Genomic DNA, 14,665 nt, shown 5'->3' with positions numbered 1-14,665 from the left:
AAATCAATATGTCTTCCCCACTATATGTGGGAGATATAATTCCTTGAGGCAAATGTTCCATGTGTATTTGTAACCTCTCTGTGAACAGCAAACAGGTGTCTGTTTGTTGTATCTTGTTGCAAACATGGCATAGGGAACGTTTGTTTTCCTTCGTTTTAATTGATGATTTAGCCTACCATTGGCCGTTAATGCTTAGGACACAAGCTTCGGACGTAGAGAGCCCTTGCAATAAAAAGAAAATAACATTGGAAAAAACAATCAGGATTGAAAAAGGACTATTTGACTATATAATACAGACGAGTCACTCTTTTGCCGGGGTCGCAACTCCATTCTCTATGAATTTTAATCAATTCCTTCCCTGTAAGCAGTTTTTGAAGCAAACAAATGTGATATCCGCTGCTATATTACAGTTCGTTTATCATCGTCAGATGACTTCAAACTGGCCAAATGAGGTCAGATATTTGCATTTTTTGTGGATTTCATACTTTTCCATGCTTTGTAGTGACAGAGATTTTGTGATAACAGGGTCGAAACATAAGTTACAAAGCAGACATTTCATATATTATATTTTATCATATTTGTGTCGAATAGCATTTTACTTTTTCGACTGTGCCATACTGAGACAAGACATACCTCAATTTCGTATTTTCTTACGCACAACACCAGAACCGGATGTCGTGCAACCCATTTTAAGCGTATTCCCAGCTGGAATTGGATTGCACATTTACCACCATTGCAGAGACTAAATATTTAGCTCAAACTAATCTCTTAAATAAGTATCTAAAATATTTCTGATACGGAAATAAGTTTTATTCGATATATTTCTAATGCTTTATTTTGCAAGTTCTGGAAATATTATTATGCATTTTTCAAAAGGAAAACATCAACAAGTTAAAGATTTGCTGTTTTATTTCACGGGAATAAAATATGTTATTACATACTCGTTTCTATTCCCCGTTAAATTACACTTACAATATGTTTCCATACACTGACGCCTGAATTTCATATCGGGTGCGTGTCGTAATTCAGTGTATGTTGTTGCACTATTTTTTCTATTTAGTTAAGTATTGTCAATCCTATTCAGGCTTTTGAACAAATTTATGATATTTATATTATGTTTATACGTGTAGATGCGTATGTAATAAAAAGGTTATTATCTTTGCATCGGGAAATATGCACTCGTTCTTCAGCGTAAGAATATTGCGCTTCTGAAGTCGCGCAATATTTCCGCTGAAGAACTCGTGCACATTTCCCGATACAAAGCTAATAACCTAAAAATATTGTTTATTTAAATGTCTTTGCCAAAGCGCGAACTGTTTTAGTCATGCCTTTGTGATCAGTGATCTTGATCTTCACTGTTTGCTATTATAGATCTATATGAATTCAGTCGGTAAATTTTTAGGGAACACCCTTTGAATAATAAGTGGTATTGCCTAAATCTAATGATGGACCAGTCCATTTTAGAAATTTAGCAGGGTAAAGATTCAATTCTGTTCATAATGAGAAAAAAGATCTTCCGTTGTTTACAGATACTTTATCAAGAATATAAAAATGAATTCAAATATTCATACAATAGTCCTGTGGGTGTTTCATACTTCTAATATAAAGTACATATAAAGAACAACATGTGAGTTTGTTCATCTATTTGTTAAGCAGAATGCCACTAAATGTGTTCATTCTATAGTTGTCTTGATATAACCTATAGGTAGAAGATCCTGAGGTACATTTCACCCATATCTGTTCTCCCGAGTTCATTCTAACTACTGCTCCTACTGAACTACAGATGTAGTGGTCCCTGTCGTAATTTGTTGCTGCAGCAACAACCTTCCCTGTCAGTGACAAGCCAACGACAGAATATGTTTCAGTAAGTGCACAAACATGGACAGTGAACTGGTACAATCCTCCGACAGGGGCAGTGAAGATCCCTGTGGAGGTGTCGTATCCAGAACCCTCTTTGGTAATGATTGTATCAAACACAATGATCTCGTGGGTCACATCAAGGACCAGATCTGTTACGTGGTGTGCATAAAATGCGACGGAAGGACTTGCTATCTCCTCTGCACATGAAATTATAAAAATATATTATAACAATATGGTTTACCTAATAATAATAGATAATATATTTGTTGATATCTAAGTCGGTATAGAACGTCAATAAAATGAAGTAGTTTTTAATGGTATTTGGAAAATGTACTTTTATTATATTTCTTTAATAAGAGTGGCATGATGACCCTGGATCGCTCACCTGAGTAATATGAGCTACATATTTCAAATGTCAAACTGTTCTAAAATACTTGTATTAAGAAAGTATGTCAGTAGGTCAGATTCATGGTCACTAAAAGTCAGTTTTAAGATAGGTGTGGAAAACTGTATATGACATTCAAATTTCAAAGCTGTATCTTAAAAAAAATAAAATAGGTCAGTAGGTCAAGATCACAGTCAAGTGACCCCTAATTACTCGGGGTCATCAGGTAATTAGAATTAAACAGTCTAGGAAATATAATCAGATAATTTTTGAAGTATTTTTCCTACATTACTCATATAAAAACCAAGTGACCCCGGGGCAGGGCCTCTTGTCACCCCAGGGGCATAATTTGAACAATCTTGGTAGAGGATCACAAGGCAATGCTATATACCAAACATCAAAGGTCTAGGTCTCGTGGTTTCAGACAAGAAGATTTTTAAAGTGTTTTCCTATATAAGTCTATGTAAAACTTGGGACCCTCGGGGCGGGGCCTTTTTTCATCCCAGGGGCAATTTTGGTAGAGGACCACAAGACAATGCTACATACCAAATATCAAAGGCCTTGGTCTTATGACTTTTAGACAAGATTATTTAAGATTTTTCTTATATAAGTCTGTGTAACTTAGGACCTCCGGGGCGGGGCCTCTTTTCACCCCATGGGCATAATTTTAATCCTCTTCATAGAGGACAATTAGATAATGATAAATATTGAGGCTCTACTCTTTGTGGTTTGGACAAGGAGATTTTCAGAGTTTTCCCTATATAAGTTTTTGTAAACCATGTGACCCCCAGGGCGGGGCCATATTTAATCCTAGGGATATAATTTGTATAATCTTGGAAGAAAACCACTAGGTGATGCTACATACCAAATATAAAAGCCCTATGATCTGTGGATTTAGACAAGAAGGTTTTTAAACTTTTTTCCTTTCTGTTGCCATTGCAACCAGAGTTCTGTATGGAATTCAATTCTTTAAGATTTTTAAATAAGACCATCTAAGAATCATCCCCTGTGAAGTTTCATCAAAATTGGCCAGCTGTTTAAGGAGGAGATGTTGTTTAAAGGAAAGTGTGGACGGACGGACGACGGACAGACAGACAACGGACGATGAACGATCACAATAGCGCACCCTGAGCCTTTGGCTTCTATTAAGGTTGAATCAAAGAAGTATAAAATACACAGAATGGCAACTGGCTGTAATCTCGCATAATCTCGTGTCAGAGCGTGAATCGGCGTTATCGTAGTAAAAACAAACATCGGCGAGCATAGAGTTACAATTTGTACCTTTAAAACTAGATCTACATTTAAAATACATGTTAGCTTCTAAAACAACATTAGTTTAATGTGAAATAGTCTTAAGACACAAAGTACACGTTTCTTACCATCAAAAACGCGTGGTCATACGGTGATAATTAATTTACTGATGAATAATTGCTTTCGCATACAAAATGACGCTTGGAGAACGCTTCACTTCCGGTAAACGAGATCTCATTCAGTTGTCACGGGATGTTGGCGAGATTTGCTCTATATGCCTTTCAAGTTGCCGATCTATTTATTTTTATAGCTTTTTGGTTGAATTTACTTCTTGTATAAAGTTGCTATTAATTTTAATTGGTTATAAGTGATATCTATGACATTTTTTTACCACACAAGAGGCCAATCTGAGGCCATTGCTGAACAACAGTACAATTTTTTATAGTGTTGCTTCGAATGTTTATTTACCCCAATCACTTTTTCCCCGTTTGAGAGTGTACCACTCTTCCAATATTAATCAGAGTGTACTGATATACTGTCATTTTAATGTTTATTTAGTTTACAATATCTGCTGAAAATAACACATCAATATCTCAACTAATAAAAAATGTTTAAGCTTTGTAGGACCACATTCGTAACAGATCGCATTTGTAACAGATTTCGTACGTATGCGAACGCATTCGTAATAGGTAAAATGTGTTACGAATGTGTTTGTCCAACATGGGGGCTGACATGAAAAGCACATATGTATCATGTTGAGTTTTATACTGCAAATGTTCAATCAGTTGGTTGTCAGCGCAACATCATTAAATGACTGCCATAAGCACCATCACAAGTTAGCGTCGTCGTCGTCGACGTCAAAGACGTCATACAATTATTTGAGCCGCATCATGAGAAAATGGGCCTTCGGGAATCTTCGAGGTTTTGGGACCAGTGTGGACCCAGACAGGACCCACACAGTTCGCTGTTATTTCAAAAAAGGCTTATTCTACCTGAATATGAAATTTTCTGAGCCTAAATATACACTTTCCGGAAATTCACGAAATTGTCCGAATGCCAATTTTCCCGTGACGTGGCTCAATTTTATTATCATTTCTGCATCCACTGCCACTACCGCTATAATATGATAACAAACTTAAGCTACTTCTACTGTTACCTCGACTAGCTAAAATGTAGACCCACATGCTCAGGTCACTGGTTCGAACCCAGTGGCGACATACATTTGTAGCCATCTTTTGTCATCCAGAGCTGTTTCAAATTTGGTGACAAACAGGAAGTTGCCATGTCCTTGGACAAATTATATACAACTTGTCATGGACGGAGTCGTTAGCCTTAAGTCTAGGAGGGCCCGACCTTGTGCTGCGAACTAATGTCTATGAGATTTTAAGAAAATACACCTTATTTTTTAATTACCCTCACCCTAATGCGAATTGACAAAGATAAACAAAACGAAAACGAAAAACCTATCTTGCAGCGAACCCGCGGACGCCGACGACATCAGGATCAGAACAATAGCCATGAGCAGTATTCGAATAGTTTAGCTTGTCACTATTTTAAAGTATACATAAATGTATATATACCCGGTGTTCTACGGAAACAAGCTTTTACAAGACTTTCTATGTTAGTTAAGACTGCCTTGATCTTGAATTTAGTGCATTTTATTTGTTGTTGAAGCGATACAACCAGTGAAATGCCGATTATAAAAGTTGATTGCATGTGGCGTGCATCTTCCCCTTTAATCATACATATCCATATATTCATGCATTCAATAAAAATGAAATCTTACAAACCAAAACAGATATGAGAAATTTATAAGTGACATGTACATGTAGTACCATGCTACTATGAATAGACCAGTCATGATAACGGTATTCTTGCCAAGTTGAATTGCCAGATAACAAACCGGTACCAAGATATTAACCTGGCCGGAAATATCTCTTTAATTAACAAGAGGGCCGTCATGGCCCATTATCACTCACATGAGTAATATTACACTATACATGTTATTAAATCTGCAATTTTTGCCATTTCAGGGACTATAACTCTAAGACAAATAGCGTGATATGATTACTTTTCGAGGAAAAAAAGTAAGACCTTAACGATATATAACTTCAAGTTTGGCCAAAACCAAATAATAAATGTGATCTCTATCATGTTCACAATGCTAAAATCTGCATTTTGTCATTTTAGGGGCCATAACTCCAGGACAAATGGTGCTATATAGCTGGTTTTCGCAAAGAACCGAGATGTTATAGATACATAACTTCTACACAAGTTTGGTCAAAATGAAATAATAAATATGGTTTCTTTTGTGTTCACAAGATTAAAAGAAGGAAATTTTGCCATTTCAGCCATAACTCCGAGACAAATGACGCGATATGGCTGTTCTAAAAGGAAGTGAGATCCTATATCAGTTTAATAAAACTCAAATAATAAATTTAGTCTCCATAGTGTTGACAAGGATAAAATCAGCATTTTTTGCCAATCCAGGGGCCGTAACTCCTAGTCAAATGGTGCAATCACGTTGTTTTTGAAAGGAACCGAGATCTTATAGATATATTAGTTGTGTGCAAGTTTAGTCAAAATAAGCAAAATATATGGTCTCTATCGCGTTCACAAGGCTAAAATCAGTAATTATTGCCATCTCAGGGGCCATAACTCCTAGACGAATAAGGTGATATGGCTGGTTTTCGAAAGGAACCGAGATATCATAGATATATATAAGTTCTGTGCAAGTTTTGTCAAAATCAAATAATAAATGTTGTCTCTATCGTACTCACAAGAAAAATGTGAACGGTTTGTTCATTTTTCCGATCGAAAATGACATGTGACAAATGTGATCAGATGTCACATCAAAAATCGGCATCGATCACATTCGTCTAAAAAATTGTTACATATGTGCTTGTCTTCTGTTACATATACGATCTCATTTGTAACACCTGTTACATATGCGATCGCATTTGTAACACCTGTTTCAAATGCGATCTGATACGAATGTGGTCCTACAAAGCTTTCTGGTGAAGTTAGTCCATTGAAAATTAGTAGATTTAATCAGGCCAATTTGTTGCTCTGTGATAAAAAAGTATTCAGTACAATTTAAAATGCACTGGTCGGTATGTTGTGTGAATTTCCATTGCATAGTTATTTTATCATGAAAGTTTCAGGTAAAAAGTATGAACCATTTTAACAAAAATAACGGAAATTGTGTTCCTGTCTGGTCACTTGTCAAATTACCCCACCCACTTTAAATATGAATATGCATGTTTAAAAGTTGGAGAAACTTGCAAGTTTAGGATAAGTCTTGAATACGTTTTGACTAATTGTTGGCTACGATTGATTGATACGGATTTTGAGGTACGGCGCAGCTACGAATCAATACGGATTACTACATATTTATCCGTGGCAAGATGTAGCTATCCGCGCCGTATGTGTAACTGGGATTTTATTCGCGCCTTGTATTATTTTTGTTCCCCGTTCCCCACCATTTCCCCCGTACTAAGACGTTCTGCTCCGTTCTTATCCGTGTCCCCTACCCCAAAGATCAATCCCATCCGCACCGTACCTCAAAGCACGGACATATCCGTATGTGTGACTGTACCTTTAGACAGTAGCTATGGGGCGTTGGTGAGGGATGTTACATATTTCAACACCTCTTAATGCGTTCTGTGCTTCCAAAGGATCTTGTTATAGATTTTATAACTGCTTTGCACAAATAAAAAACAAATTAAAAGAAATCAAAATCCGTATTGTACTAGGTGGAAATCCGATTCCATAATTTGCCTGTGTCCGTACTACTTTCATTCCTATCCATATACGGTAAATAAATGATTCTTTTTTGCAGATTTTCGAGTTCTAATCGTTTTTCGTTCAGAGAAAAACAGGAAATATGTGCGCAACGTGTTATATCCGGGCCTGGCAAAATCCACCCGCGGCGAATACAACATTCCAGATAAAGCCAATTTCATAATAGCCGTGTTATAAAGTTCATGTCACGATTTTTACTTTTCACATGAAAATTTATGATATGTATTGCATTTATTTTCAGTTATAAAAAAAGGATGACTACATTTACAAATTGATTGAGACTCGAGTGATTACTTGTTCAGTAAACAGAACGCTCAATTACCAATCAGAGCACTAAACAAATCCATGAACGTGGCAATGTGAAAATAGGGTAAGTTCACATCGGAGCTCTAGGAAAGGGTAGGCTGTTGTGTAAATGATACTTACTCCCACCAGTAAAGTAACCGACCAATAAAACATTGGGCCCTGGAAAAATGTAAAACCCTTTTCTCTGCATATCGAACGCTGTGATGAAAAACAAGGAACTAGTAAACCCTACCTCTCCGTGGAGTTTGCAGACTACAGCTCTTCAACAGGGAAGGTACGAAGTGGGTTATCGATTACAGAGTCGGTCTCTACTCTACCCTAGAGCTTCGAAGTAAACTTTTCCATATGGGACATGCATTTCGTCATTTGTAAGAAAGAAATTACCTTTCAGGTCAGTAAGAGCGTTTCTTTGATTCTCCATGTCGTTCGTGAAATTCGTTCGTAGTTCATCAAATAAATTCTTGAAAAATTCTGTAATCATAATTATTTCAAATTACTTATTTGTCCTTTTGAATGTTAAATTTCATTTTTTCATTCTTTTCAATTATATTACCAAAAAACATATGGGTCAATTTTTTCAGTAAATTATTTGCTAAATTTTATGATTTTTTTACATTTATGTAGACATAACTAAGATATCATGTACATTTAGTAAGAAACAAACAAAAAAAATGACAACAAATTTTAAACTGGTCAATATAAATTAAAAAAAAAGAAAACAATAAGCCGGTCTGAAAAAAAAAAAGATGTATTGTTTTCTTGCATTTTTTACTTTTCACATATTCTGGTAGTAATATGGCTACGGAACACAACGGTTCATTGCATATAGATTATGTTTAACGTCACTCCGATATAATTATATAACATACGGCGTCTTTCTAGCAGAAGATTCCAGGTGCCCCTTCGTGCACCAATTTTTGCACTGGCGGATACTTGGATAAAACCACAAACCTAGCTTGGTGACTTCCTCACATGAAAGAATTTTACACCCCGAACGTTGTATCGAACCCACAGCGGTTAGGGACAAGTGATTCGTATCATCAAGTTGACATTTACCACTCAGCCACCAATCCCTATCCCCTCAATACAAAGAGTTAAATCATCATTTGAAATTGCATGTTCTATTGTCTTTTATAGAACTTAAGATATTTACATACATACAATCATATCATTCGAAACAGAAACATTACCTTGACGGTCAGTAATAGCCTTTCTTTGATTTTCCGTGTCGCTCGTGAAATTTGCTTGTAGTTCTTCAATTAAATTCTTGAAGAGTTCTGTAACCAAAAAAAAAATATTGCTTTTTAGTTAAATATGTTTTGTGACAGCAGAGCCATTTGAACGGTTAAATATTGTTATTTTTTAGCGTTTTACAAATTATCATAGAAACTCCCTACTGTACGAGCCGTATAATCCGTAACAGGGTTTTCGTGAATTGCGGTTATGTTTTGCAAGATCTGGATGTAGACTATACATCATTCGAGAGGTCTCCGAGGATGGTAGTAGTGTTATTTCGAACTTTTAAAACACATTCACTGAAGTAAACTTTACGCCCAAAATGTATTGATCCCAGTGTAAAATTACAATTTCGAAAACAATATTTACGCATTCTGGCATGGAAATGTTGCTATTATCGTGACAGTGTAATAACAACCAATTCATAAACAAAAATTTAAAGTTAAAGAAAAATTGAATTATAAATGGCTGAAATTTTCAATGTAAGATAGTATATCAAAAGCGTTCATGATGCCATGATTAATTGATCAAAAATAGTTTGACAATTAAAAGAGTTCCTAATTCCTTAGAAAAATATAAAAAATATAAATGGCATTGTAATAGAGTTTTGTTACGGAAAACGTGCATCAAATAGGAGGTAAAAATATTACATAATTTATACATTTACATGAACATAAGTAAAATATGGTAAGAGTCTAACGTATAAATCCATGACTGCAATTCACAAAAAAAGGTTTGTGCCCAAATGAATAAATAGAAAATACCCGATCAAAATGGATTTCCGACAACAAATTTTAAATTGGTCAATATATTTTGTAGAATTTAAAGGTTTCTAATGCCACCATTTGAGTTTTTTTACATGCTGTATAATATTTATATTTCCAACATGTATCTAAAAGTAAATTAACGAAGTTCCCTGTTACGAAAAACTCCGAACTGAAAAATATAATCTAAAATGCAGCCTGATAAATGTGGTATCTTTTACTCTTTCAAGGAACAAAAATGTCATTTACACAAAGTTATATCCTTATTTGAAATTGAATCAAGAAATTTTAGATGAAAATATTTCCAATTTTACATTTCTGTCTGATAGGTTTAGATTAAGATTTTCTTAAAAAGCTTCGCGAACGCGTGTTCCATGGCATAAAACAAAAGTACATTACCCTCTTTCTTCTCTAAATCCTTAGTTTTTGCAATCATCTCTTCCGTGATATTATTTCTCAGGTCTTCAAATCTGTCGTTGATATCGACAACTTTCTTATTTATTTCGTTTAAAGTGCTCAAGACAGAATCTTGAGTTTTCACTATTTCACTTTCCATTGTTTCTACCTTAATTTCTTGTCTAATAACTTTTTCTAAAAGCTTTTCTTCATAATCAAATTTTGAACATACTGGTTCTGTAGCCAAAGTAACATTGACCCTATTTATAAGAAACAAAAGAACAAACGCATTAATAGCAGAGTGCAACATTTTGCCTTAGACTTCTGAAGAACACTTAGTTTATATAAATCTGGTTACGTTTTCAGAGGCCTCCGTATTTACACCTTGCCCAGTTGCGTGATTGTTGAAACATGAGGGTCATTTAAAAAGTAGCTGGGTTATTTTGTAGGTGGTTTTTATCCCTTTTTCGGGTGACCTCCATCTAGTCCGTTTTTGAAAGGTCACTATAATATCGTTTTAACGTCAATTTTGCAACATGTCTCGTTCTACTATAACAGAATCCAAGTTAAAGTAATATACTAGTAGTTTATAGAGGCAGAATTTAATTTGCTTATTTTGGATTACGTAATACGTTGTAATTCATTTTAAAACAAAGGTGTTATCAAAAGAATATCCCGTTCAGAGATCAGCCGCAATTGGGTCATTTAAATAAATCATGGTTTTCAGCAAAGATCGTGTTTGTTAGTCATTCTGTTCCCATATATAGTCAGGGCTTTCATAAAAAGGAATAGTTTCATTTTAGATTTTTATGATTTTTATTTGATTTTACAAGCATATTATTTTTCATAGGTTTTGATCTGCTGTCTGTTTGTAATGCTGGACATTCATGTCACAAGTTGTTCGGATTTTTTTTCTGAGTCTAATTGATGCATTGTGAATGTGTTTTGCCTTCGAATGGTGACTTAAGTTTTTATTCTGAATTCAAACCCTAATAAAATAGCAATGGGGTTGCCTGCTGGCTAAAGGCAATATAATGTTGGTAATTGATAAACATACCGTCATTTTTGCGAAACCCTCACACACCGAACCACTACAACATGTGCATTACGTGCAAAGACTGAAATTTATCAAGAGCATTTTTTCTCTTATTGTAAATCACTTATACTTGGAACTTATGTAAGTTTTTGCATTAATTGCGTTTACATAAAGTTTCAAGTAGAAAGGTGTAGTTCAAGAGAAAGATTTCAGAACACAGTCTACACATTGGGCGTTTTACTCACAAACAATTACACCAGGTTTGATTAAAAGATGACTATCTCGGTTGATTTAGTACTTTCTTCAAGCACGTCCTTAAATTTCTAAATAGTTTGTTAAATGATTATAGGCTAGTATCATTATATGCGTTAAAAAATTACAGAGAAAATTGCCCCACTCCGTTACACCAACCCAACCGTCTACATTTCAGTGAGTTTATCAGTGACATTTTTGAATTACAAGATTTTTATAACATATAGACAGATAAAGAACAATATGCGTATGCACGTGCGCATGCCCGTCCATCCGTCTGTTTTAATTTTTGTTGTCATACATTGGGAAAATTATGTTTGCCTCAGTGAGATGAATTTTTGTGAACATGAACCTTGCCCAACCCCTTAGTCAAGTGTGACATTGACCTTGCACATAGAGATCTTATGTTTGCTCGCGAAAATCCATCTTACTGTGTAAAGCATAAAGTATTTTGGACGAAAATTAACCGGAAAGACGGACGGACGGACATTGCCCTGTATCTATATCATATAAACAATCTTGTTGTTTAAAAATTACACATCGTGTCATTGATGGACTCACTGATGGATTGAGGAATGGGAACTGGGGATCAGGGGAGTGGGGTAAGAGTAGTACACATCGCTAAGGACTGACAAATATATCATAACTATTACAAACTTTTATCTCCAATCTGATTAAAAGACGACGTTTGGTGGGGCGACGTTCGGTCGGCGACATTCGGCTGCGTGACGTTTTGCCGGGTGGGGGATGCTCGACGAGGCGACGTTTGTCGAGCTGATGTTTGGTGGGGTGACATTCAACGAGGCGACGTTCGGCGTGGTGCCATAACGACGTTCAGCGGGATTACATTTGGTGGAGTGACATTTGGCAGGGCAACGATCGTGGGGGGGGGGGGGGGGGGGGGGGGCGGAGGGGGCGCCTCGTTTTTAAGCCATTACTTTTTTCTTAATGGGAGGGAGTTTCATTTACAGAGAAAATGAAACTGCAGTATTGTACTGAACCTATGGAAGGTCGGTGCATCATGTACTTGATTGCCCTTGTTTGATTTTACAGGTGCACTTTTCATATAAAAATTGCGATGCGTTCAGTAAAACACTACGTGCCTAACTCAGAAACAAGATACATTAAAAAATCCAAAGTCATGGAAATGATTAGTGTTTAACTAGCACTGTATATAGTTACGGTTTTTAGAAGTTGTATATATTTTTGATTCAATAGACCAAACTAATCTGTTTTCTGGCTAAATTACATAAGCAAACTAGGTACGGAAACCTACCTCCAGTGTATTTGATGTCCTGTTTTGTGCCAACATCTTGTATTTTTCATTGCGTGTTTTGCGCCAGTGTCATAGAGACGTGTAGAATGATGCATCTATGATAGCTGATTCTCACATAAACAAAAATAAAATACCAATTTGGTGACACTCAAACAGTAGATAATGTAACCTTTCTTTCCTCAATACGTATTGAATAAGCAAGCGTGTTTGTTTGCGTCTTTGTAAGTCTATTTATAGCCACCACTGTTAACCCATATGGGCGACTCCTCCAGGAAACTGTTAGTAATGTCTGTTGGAGGATAGTGCAAAAAACAGAAGATTCCAATTCCAGGAGCTTTCCTGGTTCATTAGCATGCCAGTGTAAAGCACCCATACACAGGACATTTATCCCAGTGTTAGTTATTTTTAGCGGGTCTGTACAATGATGTACATACGTTGATTATATTCAATGCAATCAAGTATGTATGTATGTATACTGCTTGACGCCCCTTTCGGGTATAACTAGCCGGTGCGCGTCTGTGCCAGAATAAAAGTTAAAAGAATGACAGTAAGATGTCAAAAGGAAGATAGTGCAAGATAAAACTGTATTAACAAAAGTAAAATCAGGATAAAATCAGGGTTTAGTCACTTAATAGTAGTGGGATGCGTTAACAGCATGTCTGAAATGTTCAGGATTAGGCTGATTAACGATCAGGGGTGGCAGTTGATTCCATAGGGTAACGGTGTATGGAAAGAAAGAGAACTTAAAAACATTAATGTTTGTATGGATCTGCCTAAGGGAGTGGTCGTGCATATGACGTGTTCGTCTCAATGGCTGTACTAGATACGGAGGGATTGGAATAGCTACGTAACCATGAACGATTTTGTAAAACATGAAATGTCTAGCAATTGTCCGCCTTTCCTCGAGTGTCTGCCAACTGCGATCATTTAACATGTTTGTTACACCATCATAATAGGAATATTGACCCTTTACCCACCTGGCTGCTCTTCTTTGCACCATTTCTATTTTATGTATGTTTCTTTGTGTGTGTGGTGACCATACCATAGAGGCATACTCTAGTTGTGGCCTAACTAGAGTCTTGTAGGAGGTTTCTTTAATATTTTGGTTTTTGACCAGGAGGTTTCTGCGTAGGAAACACAGTGATTTGTTTGCATTGTTTGTGATTCTATCTACATGTGTGTTCCAGGAGAGATCATTTGCTATATCTACCCCTAGATACTTTGCACTGGAGACCACTTCAATGTAAAATAAATCTACTGATTGTCGAAATTTGAAATAGCAGACGGGAAAGACGTGCTTTTCTACTCACACTCTCGGCAAAATGTCAAAAATGAATCCAAACCGCTATCAAAATTTCAAAGGAGAAACAAGGTAAGGGCAATATAAAATTTTGGTACTTGAGAAATATCCGATACTTCTTGCGAACTTTTCCCACACCGAACAAATATTAGATTTACATTAATTTACGTGAAAAAAAAACTCTTATCTCTTACTGTATTACATAGCTTACCGGGTATTATGTTATTTTTGCTTTAATTACGTTTCCATAAAGTTTTAAGTTCAAATTAAAGCTTTCAGGAAACAGTCTAGACATTGAGCGTTTTATCACAAACACTTACAGATTGATTTAGTATTCTCATTTAGGAAGTAGTTTACCATAAAGTTTGAATGTGTGCATGTCCAAACTAATATTAATGTGAGAATTTGCGACAATAATTACGACAACTAAATGTGTTTGTATATCCATTCTTAAGGACAACAGCATGAACCTGACTGCAACCCGATGCTAAATGGTCAAATAATGCCGAAACAATGAATAAATTACCACAGAAACGCTAACCACTATTGCTGCGTTAAAGTGACATCATGACGTTACGTATCAGTCGTAAAACTAATTGCGTTAATCTTCGAAGTACGTGAGTTTAATTATCTTTTATGTCAGCTATTGTAATAGCCATTATAATTATTATAATTTTTTCACGAGTCTTCCGTTTTGTTTAACAATTGGGACTGAAAAAGGACGATTTGACTACAAAATGTGGACGAGCAACTCATATACCGGGCTTGCAACCCAATTCCCGATGACTTTCTATCAATC

General features: G+C 35.9%; 1 protein-coding gene across 1 annotated transcript; it reads right to left on the bottom strand.

Moving 5' to 3' along the window:
* Positions 1-773: 773 nt before the first annotated feature.
* LOC128546140 (heavy metal-binding protein HIP-like) lies at positions 774-10,355 on the bottom strand. Its single transcript, XM_053518854.1, has 4 exons — positions 10,006-10,355; positions 8,797-8,883; positions 7,991-8,077; positions 774-2,057 (listed from the first exon to the last, which is right to left on the bottom strand). The coding sequence occupies exons 1-4, from the start codon at positions 10,310-10,312 to the stop codon at positions 1,642-1,644; spliced, it is 897 nt and encodes a 298-aa protein (XP_053374829.1). The 5' UTR covers positions 10,313-10,355; the 3' UTR covers positions 774-1,641.
* Between the last annotated feature and the right edge of the window lie 4,310 nt (positions 10,356-14,665).

This window comes from Mercenaria mercenaria, chromosome 12, assembly GCF_021730395.1.
Source record: "Mercenaria mercenaria strain notata chromosome 12, MADL_Memer_1, whole genome shotgun sequence".
Taxonomy (NCBI): Eukaryota; Metazoa; Mollusca; class Bivalvia; order Venerida; family Veneridae; genus Mercenaria; species Mercenaria mercenaria.
This window is presented reverse-complemented; position numbering and strand designations above follow the sequence as displayed.